The 15014-nt window shown below is 42.4% G+C and overlaps 1 protein-coding gene across 5 annotated transcripts in view; it reads left to right on the top strand.

Moving 5' to 3' along the window:
- The window catches only part of LOC120836175 (synaptotagmin-1), a 223001-nt gene that overhangs the window by 151275 nt on the left and 56712 nt on the right, over positions 1 to 15014 (top strand). For all 5 annotated transcript variants that reach the window (XM_042293183.1, XM_040211252.3, XM_042293182.1 and 2 more), the window contains exons 3-4: positions 10001 to 10176; positions 12390 to 12518. In XM_042293183.1, coding sequence (XP_042149117.1) covers positions 10001 to 10176; positions 12390 to 12518 — 305 coding nt within the window. The remainder of the gene's footprint in view (positions 1 to 10000; positions 10177 to 12389; positions 12519 to 15014) is intronic.

The following is a 15014-nucleotide window of genomic DNA, read 5'->3' as shown; positions in this document are numbered from 1 at the left end:
GAACATCTTTATTGACTAATTAAAATTAGAAGCCGCAAAAGTTTCTTTCTGGCATTTTGATGTAGCTTAATTTTTAATTAACGCTACCCTAACTTAGGCATAATTTATATTAGTACATTAATAGTGAATCAAATTGAAATCAATAAAGTGTCCTTTGCGGCATCATCCAGGCGGTTTGATTTTTTATCATGATTTAGACAGATATAATTTGTTAATCTATGATGCATTAATGAGCAAACCATATATTCATTGAAGCTAAACAGTCAAGCCATTAACTACGACGGTATGTGTGACATTAATTAATGAAAAAATAAAGTACCAGTTGGAACCTTTCTGTCCTTTTACCTACAAGAAGTTCAAATATGAAAAATATTAATGAATATTGAAGTTACTGTATTTTTCATTAAACTGTATGATTTACTTCCTATTCGAATATATATATAGAGAGAGAGAGATATTGTGATTTTATGTCAGATAAAGCCGTTATAATAGACTATCTATAATTTCTGAAAGAATCATGTGACAGTTCTTCAATGTGGCAAGCATGTTTTGCATATGGAAGTATGAGGAGAGAACAGAAGCACAATGATAACATAGTATATTTTGAAATGAAAGAGACTTTATGAAAACCGGTGCCGATAAGATCCTGAAGTATTACTATAGGAGGCAATGTTTCTTCGTAGAAATGTGCACACGTCATGTGCCTCTAATTGTAGTTGCTCGATTTTTGGGACACCAATTGATGACGGCAGAGTTAGGGTTCGTCCAAACAACAAATCGTTTCAGCGATATTTACGAAGTACCGTATTTTCTGGGCTATAGTCCTCACGGCGTGCATGGTCCGCCTCATGGTGCTTAGTCGACACGAAATCTTCTCATACACGGCACACCTTTACAAATGTCTGCTTTCCAAACTCCCACAACGAAGCTCGTATTATACATAAATCATGATTAACACACTTTCTCATTCACAAAATCTGTCGCGTCTCGTCATAGTGAACGATCTTGAAAAAAAAAAAAAAATTACACTATTGGCAACACTCCTTTATAGGCCGCAGAGCCTAAAATTCTAGCTTTTAAACATGTATAGTCCACGGACTATAGCCCGGAAAATACGGCATGAATGCAGCATGGTGAATACAACGCGAAGTCGCCGAATTTCGAATTTTATAGTTCATTGAAATGGTTTTAAAAACGTGATTCAGCCGAGATCTAACTTCACGAATGGCTACAAACACACCTGTGGAATCAAAACAACCTAATTAAAAAGGTCATATTTTTTTCAAATGCCTGACAGTTATACCGAGTTTGCGACAGCGCGGCACTCAAGAAGAACGTCAGAAATAAGCGACTGCAGTCGTACAGCGTTTTAATGACGCACTTTATCTAAATACACGTACGCGACAGCATTCCCTGCTATTTAGAACATACCTGGGCGCCTGAATATCGTCTCGCCTAGCGTCACTAGCGGGAGAGCCACTTATTTTAAAGGGGCCCTGTAAGGACTTTTTTACTCGTTTTTAATTTGCACCGAATCTGAGCGCACTGAACGTAGTAACTTAATGAAACTTTTCTTTTCTCGAATATCGCTTTATTTTAAAAGGTATACGCAAACTAAAATGACAAAAACAAGCAAAAAAATAACCTCCTTGATGACTTCCTTGGTCGCTTGAGTGGCCGTGGACTAGAGGAGGGGTAGTGAGCTCAGCGAACGCTCACGGCTGCCGCACTCCATGTCGACGACTCGAGAGGGCGCCACTTAAACATATTCTGGAGAGGCTGGATGAAGCGGGCAGCCGGGGCAGGTCGCATTACATTTGCAGCGCTATTAAACACTAATTTGCCATGGCACTTGCTTGGGCATAAATAGGGTTCGGAGTTTTCGGTTTAAACCGATAAAAACCGATAAAAGTACCCCGAATTCATTTTCGGAAATTCGGTTTTAACCGAAAAAGGTCAGTTTTTGGGTTCAGCATTTTCGACTTAAACCGATAAAAACCGATAAAAGTACGTCGAATTCATTTTCTAAAATTCAGTTTTAACCGGAAAAGGTCACTTTGACCTTCCAGTCGTACCGCAGAGCCATGGCGAAAAAGTGGAACGACAGTGCCATCACGACGTTTTGGTTTAATGTGCGCATCATCGCTCGGAACGTGTAGTCCGAAATGCTTCATGACTTCGCCATGTACGAATCTGTTTTCAAACTCGTTGTAAGGAAGACTGGATGCAAGCTCTGCATGTTGTGTTGTGCTTCAAAACGTCGCACCGTGTCTCTTTTGGCGTTCACAATTGGTTGATTGGCCGATTTTGGCTAAGGCAGCGCTTCATCTCCTCAGCCCGCCAGTGTCCAGTGTTAGCGTTAAGAGGGCATTCTAGAAGCTCTGGGTCATATTAACAAAAAAGAAAAAGTGCAGATCAACGAAGAGAACCTAGGAAAGCACATCTGTGTGTACTGTAATAAGATCACGTAATCCCGACGTACAGAAGGTAAAGTTCCAGGTTTTTTGGGCATAGGCTGCATATCTGACTTGTTTGTACTTCCGTCTTTTTTTCTTGTTTCTTCTACAGGTGCAGACATTTGCCAAATAAGGTGTCGATTTCTTTTTCAATGCATCTGCGCAGTTATTTTTTGAGTGATCACAAATATCAAAGCTACAAGGATCGTCTGATCCGGTGTCCGTTAGTGTTTATTTTAATTCACCAAAAAAAGCCGATAAACTTTTGTGGGCATAAATATACACCGAAAAAAAACGAAAATTGAATTTTAAAATAAGCACCGAAAAAAGTACGCCGAATTTTGAAAAAATAAAAACCGAAAACGCGGAACCCTAGCCATAAACGACAACAAATACGGGGTAAATATCAGTTCAGAATATGGGGGCCACTTCGCGCTGCCATGCCGCCAAACAACCGAACCGCGAGCCAAACGTGCTCGCCGAAGGCCTTTGGAACGCTCGGAACCGGTCGGATTTTCGAGACCGCATACAGCCGCAGCGCCGCCGCGACCATCCGGGACCTTTCAAGGCTCGGCGCTCGACGGTGCCTGATCCCACTACCCCTTTCTAGTATGCGCCACCTTTTCTACCGCTGGTGGCGGGTATGTCGACGGGTCATTTTTTGTTTCCGTACTGTATAAACTGCATTTTTTTTTCGGATCTAAAGTACTGAATCAAAACTACTTTCATAAATAATTGAGATGGTTCGCGCCACTTATATTTTGTATTTCGACAAAAAACAAGCTTTTAGCGGCTCTGAGCAGTAGTAAGGCCAGGACCAAAGACCACATGTCGCGCGCTTTCGGCACCGCGGGTCGTCCCCGTAGGTGGAGGAGGTTTCCACGTCGTCCGGTTAAAATATGACGCACTGATATTTAGTTACTCTCTCCGTGCCCGCTGGCTTGCCCGAATCCCAAGAGATGTGGAAACCGCAAAAAAGGTAGACGCTTAAATATGATTGCAGGGCCCCCTTAAAAGTAAATCTACCCCCGGTTACCCGAGGTATTTTCTGGAGCACTGCTTTTCTACCAATATTTTGGTTACTATTAGCCCCGAGAAGTTCGGTGGCGCCCCCTTACGGCAAACCGGGTTGACGTCACGGCGAGGAGAGAATTTTTCCTCGACTCCCCCGCTCGCACTGTGGAGGCTGTGACGACGCTAGCTGTCGGCGCGCTCGTTTCTATTTAATTTTTTTTGGCGTGTTTTTTGTAGGAAGTGTTAATTTTTATATGGGCCTTTATTATATGGCCAGTAGCGAGAGGCGAAAATACAACCGACATTTTAAGCATGGTTGACAGGGCAGGCAACGCATGCATTGCAGCTGGTATATGAAAATAAAGAAATATGGCCAACAATTGCAGGAGCATCACTATAGATTTACATCGCGCACTATAAGTGCTGCTGATGGTCTAAATGAATGGGCAGGTTACTTATACTATTTTGTTTTGTACCTCTGTTTTTAAACAAGATTGCCGAAGCAGAAAAGCTGCATGGTGCTCGAGCAACATGCTAAATACAGTCTGGGCCATGCGCAGAGAATCACAAGTGAGACAGCCCAAGTGCAGGGGCAAAGTAAGGAAAAAATAAACAAGGAACATTTCTGATATACATTGCTCGCATTTGACCTTTACTGGATTCAGATAGCATTTCAATGGACTACACTGGTGGTATCTGTGGACTTCTTTATATCAACCCTCAAATAATGTATAACAAGCGTAAGCGAAGGTGTCTAGCTCGTTATTAGTCCCCTCAGCCCTAAAATTGAGATTTTACTTAAATCGAATTGTCCTGAAGCTAAAATACCAGAAGCTTTTCTCATGCAGACACTGGTTCACTTCACAGGTTCCACGTTTTCTGCTACTAGTGCTGCATCTACCACTTTACAGACGCTCGAATGCTTGCTTTTACTCCTGTTTTCCTCTGTTGTCAGGGGGTCCAGCTGTAGGGAGTTTGGAGCCTGAGGAAGCTTTTGGAGACCTGCAGCAGTGTCTCTTTTAATTGGAAATGACAATTCCGACTAAACGGTGTATTTTCCGAATACCTAAGGCTGGAATAAAAATGTCAGGACAAAGTATAAACATTCCAAATTATGGTACTATTGCTGTGCATATTTTGAGCAGTTCAGTATTTATCATACAGGCAACTGGGGGCAATTCGGCCGTTTTTTCTGCTACCATACAAACTAATTTCCAGTAATTGTGCATCTTCTCAGAAATATGCCTGCATACGTGTATAAACTGTATAATTAATTCATGAAGAAGCTACATTTATGTAAAACAACCCTGTTCCACGAGAACTTCAAGGATAATCAGACATCGGGCCTTTAAGACATCTGCGAACCAGCGCATGCAGAGTGGCAGCGCAAAGTCGGGGTCGCGAGCCAATTTGCCGACCACCCAAAGGCCCATGATGTAAATGCCACTTCAAATGCCTTGAAAGCGGGATCTAATATCGTCCTAAATCATGAACATTCAAGGAACATAATTCCAGCGTCTGAAACACTTGCGCCACCGCTTCACCGATCCCTCGCAAAATTGCCTTGTGTCGTGTGAACGGACGGGGAGGTACATCGGCGGAATTGCCTCCGCCGATAGCTTTCGGGATTTGTGATCTAATTTTAAAGGTAAAAGGGACAAGCAGGCTTATAAAATGTACGGAAGCACGTCAATATCGGCCTAACTCAACGCCTTGTACACCGGGTAAACGATGTCCAGCTCCTCGAAGAGCTTGCGGCACACAACGCCAAACCAGGAAACCGGTGCTGGGAAGCGACCCGATGCGAGATCGCGGAGCGTAGTCATCTCCCTGACGTCACGGTACACCTCACCCAATCAGGGCGCGGCGACCGCAGCGACGCTTGTGTTCGCTCTCGGGGCTAATAGTCGTTGAAGCTCAAGTCTTTGAACAGTTGCTACTAATTTGTAATTTACGTGTATGGGCCTAGTGTTTTTCCAATATTTAGGAGTTTTTTTTTATTTTTTTTATTTACAGTTTACAGCTTTATTTACACTTTTTTTTTTCTAACACCCTTTATTATCATTCCACGTCGCGATCCTTCATTCATATTAACGCGCATTACATGCCACTCATCTAGTGACGCACGATCATTTATACCACGGACCATAACCGACTGGAACAACCTACCGGCTCACATTGCAACTGAACTAGATATATCTAACTCCCAACAGCTAGTGCGCAGTTATACTAATACTTAGGACTCTTTTTATTCCTTGTTCTCATATTGTCTTTGTATACTTTTTTATGCGTACTATAATATATTTGCATGCCCCCCCCCCCGCCCACCCCTATGTAATACCCTCGTACAGAGGGCCTCTAGGAGTATTTGGAGTAAATATATAAATAAATACTTATACATACAGGAGGCTCGTGCATGGGGCACGGCAGCAGCACTACAGGAAAACAAAAAGTAATATAACAATAAAGCATTCTGGATGTTCAACCAAATTAGCAAAACCAAAACCGCACTATTTTAGTATCATATGTTGTCCGCAGCAACCAAAACATAGAAAGGAGTGTTGGCTTTACCTTCGCATACTAAAGATTAGATCGGACTTGATCCGATTTTATTGGCACTGTCTTATTTTAAGCTAAAAATACAATCTAGTAGAGTATCCCTATAGGTGACGTCTTTCTTAGTATGTTTCTGTTTAGATTTTCCTTTTTTTTTCGATCATTCTTTGTATGTTGGTTTTTTGTTTTGTTTTTTGTTGTTTTTTTTTTGTCGACATTTTGCGGCTTTTAGGAAATTTTCGCTTTTTGACTCTTCGGTAACTCATTGAATACATCTGGCACGTAATATTTTTGTCGCCTCTCAATATTTTGTGTTTAAAAAAATTCAAAGTACCTTTCAAAATTGGTCTTAATACTCTTTCATTTATAATTTCAGTTTTATGTTTGTTTGTTGTTAAAAATTTCGTATGTTTGTTGTTGGTTGGTTATTTTCAACCAACTCTCACGGTGTCGTTCTTTTCATACCTTTCTGATGAATTGTATATACTCTTCTCTGATTCTTTGGAGCCAATCAAAGCAGGGTCTTAGTGCGTTGGATCTCATCGGCTCAACCAATCAAGCTCGCAGTGAATGCTGCGCGTAATCTCGCACTTTTTTTCGGCGCGCGATTTGTTTAGCCGGAGATAGCAAACTTTAAGCACAACGGGCGCCGTGACGAGGCACTTTTGACGCCACCTAATTGGCCATCGGAACTTGGCGTTGGCTGCAGTAGAATTTAAGGTGAAACTCGGTAGGCTTTTTTTTAGCTTCCTCTTTTTCTTCTCTTTTTTGGGGATTTCACACCTATATTTCTTGTTGAGCGATCCTGTAACCATCGATAACCGCAATAGAAGACCTGACGAAGAACAGCCATTCGTTGCATCGTTAGGATTAAAGACAACGATGATTAAGGCGAAAGCAATATATGTCCCATTACGCGAAAAGGTGTCGGCGTTGTGCCCGAAAGATGGCCATAAAAATACGTCATCAAACACGCGCCACTCAAGGTCAAAGCGGACGCGCCTCACAAGTAAATCACAAAGAAAAGCACAGCAACGCAGATGCTTCGTCACAGAAGCCGTGAAGACGACAGGGGGGCCTCGTCTGCGCAGGGGGGGCGGGGGGGGGGGGGGCAGTGATGTCATCGCCGGATTGCCCTGTGCACCGAATACATACACACACCGAAGACAATACCGGCAGAAACAAATTTAATACGTGTAGAAACATTACTCGAAAACATTACACCCGCGAGACAATAATGCTTTCGCATTCCTACACGAAGGCAGTCTCAAGTTACTTCGGCGTGTTTTTTATGGGTGTTCTTCGGCACTTGCGTCCCTGTTTCCTGACAAGGAAATTTTTTGTATTATCTGTCATCCAGAGTGTGAAAAGCGAAGTTTCGTGTTGAGTTTTAGAAACTCACAAGGAATAATCTTTTGTTGTTGCTATAATAATGTGTTCGTGCCACACATGAACGTCAAAGATATTTTTTGCTTGAACTTTTTTTACGAGTACCAGGCGAAGCTTAGGGAATTTGCGGTGCCGTGTATCGCACATTAGTGTAGGGTTCCGTGTTTGCGGTTTTTTTCTTCTTCAGAATTCTACGTACTTTTTAGGTGTTTATATTAAAATTTAATTTCCGGATTTTCTCGGTGTACATTAATGTCCACAAAAGTTTACCGTTTTTTTTTTTTTTTTTTGTGAATATGAAAGACACACTATCGGACACCGGATCAGATGATCTTTGCATCTCTGATATTTGTGATCACCCAAAAAATAACGGCACAGATAGATTGAAAAAAAAAACAAAAAAACACCGACACCTTATTTGGCAAATGTGTGCAACTGTAAAGAAAAAAAAAAAGCACAGAAGTAAGAACAAGTCAATGCCCAAAAACATGAAACTTCACCTTCTGTACATCAGGATTGCGTGATCTTATTATAGTAAACACATGTGTACTTTCCCAGCTTATCCTCGTCAATCCGCGCTCATTCTTTCTTCAACGTTAACATTGGACCTTGGCATGCTTAGGAGATGAAGCTCTGCCTGATCTAAAATCGGCCAATCAACCTAATGTGACTACCAAAAGAAACATGGTGCGACGTTTTGAAGCACAACATATTTCGTGTACTCACTAAACTCTGGCTGCGAACCTTGCATGAAGCGAAAAACCTTATACTAGCCCACACACCAACTTTTTCCTTAGGACCAAGAATTCGACACACTAAGCCCGATCATAAAAAGCACAGAGATGTCCCGCGAAGGACAACCCAATACCTCTTTTGTTGCATGTTGAATCCTAAAAAAAAGGGCAATCACGAAGAGGTCACGCAATGCCGAACCTTGCAACGCCCCCCCCCCCCCCCCCTCCACTCCCACCTCCCCCATCCTCTCCCACCCATCTCGACGCGGCCCTAAAACACCTGACCGTTTTCGGTTAAAACAGAATTTTCGAAAATGAATTCGGTGTACTTTTATCGGTTTTTATCGGTTTAAACCGAAAACGTCGAACCTAAAAACTGACCTTTTTTGATTAAATCCGAATTTCTAAAAGTGTATTTGGCGCACTTTTTTTTTCATTTTTTTTATCGGTTAAAACCAAAAGTCAGAACCCTAATTATGTGTTATGTTTTTTATCAATTTTTTTTACTAAGACTCTTTCTGACATTATTGAAACGAGTTAATTCACTTTGTTAATGTTTTTACGATAAACTTAAACATCTAACAATACCGTTCAACGATTTCGCTGGGTGACTAACAACGGTACAGATAAATCTCATCTCCGTTTCAGCTAGAAATTGGTCCACAATAAACATCTGTCCTGTATAAAAGATAATTGTGGAAACGCCGCAAATTCAGTTTTGTGGCGCAATTCTTAAGGCACTGTTAACGTTACTGCATGGCAACCGTTGAAAGTAAACTAAATATCAATTTGTTCGCTACATACATGCGTAACCACCAGGAAGACGGTGGGTCCAGCTCTTATACATATTACGATAGAATACAAACGGTACTTTCTCTTGGCGTCGCTTGAATTACATGACTGTGCATCACAGGTGATACAGGTAGCAACAAATTAGGGTGTGGGTATATTTATACAGCCTGAACTTATTCTGCCTCAACGGGCGACCTCTCAGCTGTAGATGAGAAATTCAACCAGTGCGGTTCAACCGCCAGCCTTGGGTATTTAACGTGCATCAGGCAGTAGTGATACACGAGCACACGCCGGTACGATGCTCATCCAGATCGAAACGGGCAGGGGTGTGGATTGAACCCGGGATTCCTGGGCACGTCAATCAAACTCTCATCTTGCAGATCTGGCGTTCAAAATGGTGATGGTGCTGACATGTACTTATGAGCAGGAGGCATCGCTAGCGTGCGCCTGATTTGTTGAAATCGTGCCATCAGGGCACCAGGTCACGGCGTGAGCCTCGTTGATATGTGATTGCAAAATATTGTAACAAAAACAAAACGTAAATAGGAGATCTGAGAACGGAAAGAGTAAACGCTCCCTAACTTGAATTCAATTCCAACTCATCTTAATATGCCATCGCGCTATGTTAGTTAAATGTTCAGGGACGGCAACCATGCCTGACTATCCAAATTTTCTCTTCCGCAAAGGAGATTTAATGCCGCGGTATTGAAGACATACAACACCCTCCCACATTATAAACACTTTTAGAAATAATACCATAATGAAATGTTGAATAGACATTGCCCTAACTAGAAACTGACGTGTGTGTTATTTTTTTATTTCTATTTTTATTTTTTTTTTCGCATTAAACCATCAGTTGTTAGTTTGCGACTGTCCTGCTTACTCCTTCAAGTGGTACCTGTCTATAGCGCTATGTGTGTTTCTTTCTGAAAGGAACAAATGAACCGGAGGGTTTTCCGCTGGTGCCCATGCTGAATTCCTGCTCTTTCCCCTTCTCAGTTCCGCCATGGGTTTTCCGCTGGTGCCCATCCTGACTTCCCGCTCTTTTCCCTTCTCCAGTTCCCCCATGGGGCATCGTGATGATCCTGATCGCGGTGGCGCTGCTGCTGCTCTGCATTTGCTTCTGCTGCCTTCGCCGCTGGTGCAGGCGACGCAAGAAGGACGCCAAGAAGGGACTCAAGGGCGCCGTAGACCTCAAGGGCGTTCAGCTGCTGGGAAACGCCTACAAGGAGAAGGTGAGGGCCATTCCGGAAATCGCCCCGAGGACCTAAAGAAAATTCCCATGGTGATTTGTGCGCTTCATCAACCGCCACGATCGTTGGCAACGCGTGGCTTCAAAATAAGCAAAAGCTGAGGAATGACGCAGACGCAGATAATGTCGATCTGCAAGAAAATTTTACCGCGTCATACTGAAAGCTTTTTTTTTTAATATGACAACAAAAACAAGACACCTCCGCTACAAGTTTGTGTTGTGTGGCATAAGCAAGGCTGCTCACAGTATGCAAAAAAAAAAAGCAATAAACCGACTCTTTGAATCGAAGACGAAGATGACCTTGAAAGAATTAGATGAAGATACATCTGCTAGTCGATGTTCCTATTTGATTTGCCATGCACCGATAACAAACATATTCTTCTTTTGAGGAGTGGTGGGAAAGTAAAAACGATACTGTAAACGTATTTCAATGAAATAAACAGCTTGGCTAAAACGTACTTAGTTAATGTAGACTTAATTGTATTTTCGGAAACTAATATTACACAAGAGGAAGCAAGTTTTTTTTTTTTTCTTTTACTACTAACTTTTAGGTATTTTAAAATAATAAAGTTAAGAGATAGGAGGAGGAATCATGATTATGGTAAACCAAGAATGGAAAGTATCCAAAAACAATAAAATTATGTTCTGTTCAACGGAGGCTCTTCATATTGAAATAAATATAACAATAAAACGAATTCTATACTAGGCATACAGGGCATCTCATGGTAATATAAATTGATTTATTCATATCAATAACTGGTTAAATGACAACGAAGGCAAAGACATAATAGCTGTAGGGGACATTACCATACACACCAGAAAACACAGTTTACTGACGAGTAAATCCCTAGACGACATAGCACAAGCCGGATTGGAATTGGTGATAAATCAGTTAACAAAAGAAGAAATATCAGGAACGAAACTAACACAATCGTGTTTAGATCATATATTTAGAGCAATCGTGTTTAGATCATATGTTTACAGCAAATATTGCGGATTTTGTTAAAGATACCAAGAATAAATATATTGATTTCTCATTTATTAAAGATAGTAAAGTGGATCAATGTATCGAAGGGATAGACTGGAACGAAGTTGCTAAAGAACAAAACCCAGAAAAAACAGACGATACATATATTAACATATTCAAAGATATTTAATCAAAATCAACTCAAACTTGCAACATAAAAAGCGTAAACAAAAAAAAAACACTGGATGAAGAAAAAAAATGTATGACAAGAATAAAGAAAAAAACTAAAGCTTGGTCATTACTAAAGTGTATTGCAAATAATGACAAGTATAGAAAGAAACACAGACAAATTAAAAAAACCAAGTTACAACGACGATAAGATCCACAAAAAGGGACTTTTATTAGACTACGTTTTCTCGCACATACTGCACAGTGCTGAACTTTATTAAACTAACGGTTAGGACAAAAAAAAGAAAAAGAAAAAACATTGAAAACACACTCCAAAAACACACTCCAAATAAAGTTTGGACCAGAACAAGACTTAGAAGTTCTATCAACTGGCTTCAATACGAAATATGTACACATCGCGACACTGTTAGCGCGAACACGACATCGACGCATTTCCGCATTTTACTTCAAAATGGTATTAGCGAGCACAAAATTTTATCGCTTACATTATAGAACTAAATGAGCTCTTTCCGTCGCAATAATAACTTGGATGACATCCCTTGGTTTCGAAGAGAAAAACTGGAAAAACCGGTGATCGTTTGTTCGCGCTAACAGTTTCGCGCTCTGTACAACCAATCGAAATCATTTGCTGCATAGAAATAGAAAAAGAAAGTAATCATCACGTGATCTAAGGAAAACGCCGTGGCGCCACAATCTCACGTGACCGGACGTCATATGACTCGAGGTCACGTAACAATAATTTTTCAGCTGTACGTAGGGGGGAAATTCACCTCATAGTTTCAAGTCGTCGGGTCACGTAATTTCGATGATGTGACGTGACCTCAATTTTCCCGCTAAATTTAGCACGAGAGGCACAGACGGACGGAGGGACGGACGTATGAATGGACGGACCAATCATTTGTACAATAAAGCTCCGATAAAATTAAACTTTCGCTTTATTAAATCTTCCTGTATCTCCATCCCCCTTGCGCATTCCTAATTCCTCGTGATTGCATAGTGTCCCATCAGTACTTGCGACACTTATCCCATTTCTTTCGCAGGTTCAACCGGACATGGAAGACCTCCAGGACAACATGGAGAACAATGAAGGCGACGGCGAGAGCAAAAAGTCCGAGGAAAAACTGGGCAGGCTCCAATTCAAGCTTGACTACGACTTCAACACCAACAACGTGCGTATAACCAGTCGAACAGCGTTTCATTGAACCGTTTAACGCTCTTGTGGACGATCTAAATGCGAGGTCGCGACTCTGTACAGTCAACGGCAATATGACCTGGCTCAGATGAGTGCTTATGTCACTGACGAGGTGAGAACAAAAGGAAGGAGCTCCAGTCGTTTCGCCTCCAGGACGAGCTTCCTAACTCCGGGCATAGCCTCCTATAGACTGACAAAGTCTGGCAGATCTCCTCGAGAAGTGGCCGCCGAAATGGAAAAGGTGGAGCGGCAGACAACGGATGAGAAGAGAACCACGTGACTGGTGCCTCGTGGCGGCGAGACGCCGAAACACATTTCTCCCGAGCGAACAAGTGCGTTTCGAGTCCTCGCCGCTGCAAAAGCTGCGCGCTGACGTCCTGGTTCCCTAAAGCCACTACATCCAGGGACAAGTGGCGCTATTCATTGTTGTGGAAATGCTCAAGACACGTGCCACGCGCCACTTCTGGGAGGAACACGGCGTCTGAAATCTAGCTCAGTGCTGCGCTGTCGCCTTGATCTTCACAAGGGCAGCACGTTGCACGTTCCTCGCGCATTAACGCACCTTGCGCTGCTTTTAAAACTTGAAGGGGCTTTCGGTTCCCCGAGAAATTGCTCTTTGATGCTCTGCGCTAACAGACCCTCGCGCTACAAATCTGCGACCGAGCACTCTATGGCTCCGTTGTCAAACTGCCAGGCTTTGTAAGTATAGACCGTTCCATTAGGGTCATAGCAGAGAGGGTAAAAAGAGAAAAAAAAATGTTTTTCCCCTCTCGCCCGATGTCGTCTGCTCCGCCGAGTGAGCAGTACCTAGCACCCGGCTGGCGTACAAACCCTGTTTAAAATTGCGTCATTTTGGGAATTTCAAGCGCAGATGCGCAGATTTTGGTATGCCAGTTATCGTGTATTACTACGCTAGATAAAAAATACCAACAGAGTCCAATTGCGCTGTTATCTGCGTGCAATTAAAAAAAAAATATAGGGAAAACTGTGGAAGACTGGCCGGTCTCTCCGGCGAAAAGTGAATCCGGTGGCTGTACTTTTTTTTCGCATACAAAGTTAGTACTGGTGTAGGCCTTTAGCGACCATGAGTGGATGTCTGAAATAATAAATAAAAACGTGCTCTTCTGCCTCAATACACGCAGTGGTTGAGGGTAGTACTGCCGGCTCACTCAACTGCTATTTAATAACGGAAAAAAGATATGTCAGTTGATCATTTACCGAAGTAGAACAACAGAGAGCTCTAGGTTGATTTTGGAGTAGCCGTAACTATTCTAGGAACGCGAACCACTTCACAACGGCAGCCACGAGCGAGAGTTCGATGTTCCGTACAGCCCGCCGATACAGCCCAAAGATGGAGAAGGAAGGAAGGAAGGAAGGAAACCTTTATTGGGAACCAGTTGATATCACTTATTCAGTGCATGTGCGGCTGGCCCCCGTCCAGGCCTTGCTGGGCAAGGGTGTCAGCCGCATACTGGATGGCCCACTTTTGGCCTCGCTCGTCAGATTGGGCCAAGGCAGCCAGCATCTCCCCCTCAGTGGTCAGCGGATATTTTTTCCTGGATTTTATACACTCGAACATTATATGTTTGAAAGTTCCTACTTTCCCTTTGCATATGTTGCATATAGGTTCTTTTTCAAACCCTGGTCTAATGATGTTCATCATTTTGGGTGTTGGGATTGTTTTAGTCTGTAACATTCTTAGTAAAACGCCTTCTCTTCTACTGAGAGTTTTATGTGGTGGAGCGTAGACTCTCCTATTTAATTTGGGGCCTCTAGTGATTTCTTGAAAAGTTTGTGGAGTTTCGCTTTCTTCTACCTTTCCCTTGTAGGCGCCTGACTTATTCCGCGACTCAGTTTCCTCGCGGTTTCGTCTGCGCGCACGTTAAGGTTAGGCAGGTTTTCGTCCTCGCTTAGGTCAATGTGTGCTGGGAACCAATGTATGGTTATTTGTTCAGAGTTTTCGCTTGTTTTCCTAAGGATTTTAGTCTTTCTTTTGTGTACGTAGTTTTTGATATAGTTGCTGATAGCCGTTTTTGAGGCGCAGAAGATGTGGCTGCAGTTTTTGCAGTTCGCTGCTATGGCGATGCCCATCTCCTCTGCTTCTTCTATTGAGGCGTTTCTAACACTATGGCACTTATAGCGTTGCCTTCTGTATCTATTGCTATTGCTACTTTATGTCCGAGCTCTTTATTGTCGTAACAGGCAGCATCTACAAAGAGTACATCTTTTCTTTTACCGTAGGTCTTTAGCAGAGCTCTGGCTCTAGCTTTTCTTCGTTCCTCGTCATGATTCAAGTCCATGTTCTTTGGGATTGGTAGTATCTTGATTCTCTCATATGCACTTCTCGGCAGCGTCTCTTTCTCGCGTTGACCATCTTTAGCTGTTAGTCCTAGTTCTTCTAGGATATCCCTTCCGGTTTTGGTCCATGCTAGTCTGTTGTTTTGAGCTCGCTTCTGTGCCTGAATTATTTCCT

The sequence above is a fragment of the Ixodes scapularis genome, unplaced genomic scaffold (genome assembly GCF_016920785.2).
Source record: "Ixodes scapularis isolate PalLabHiFi unplaced genomic scaffold, ASM1692078v2 PGA_scaffold4__175_contigs__length_147842914, whole genome shotgun sequence".
Lineage (NCBI taxonomy): Eukaryota > Metazoa > Arthropoda > Arachnida > Ixodida > Ixodidae > Ixodes > Ixodes scapularis.
This window is presented reverse-complemented; position numbering and strand designations above follow the sequence as displayed.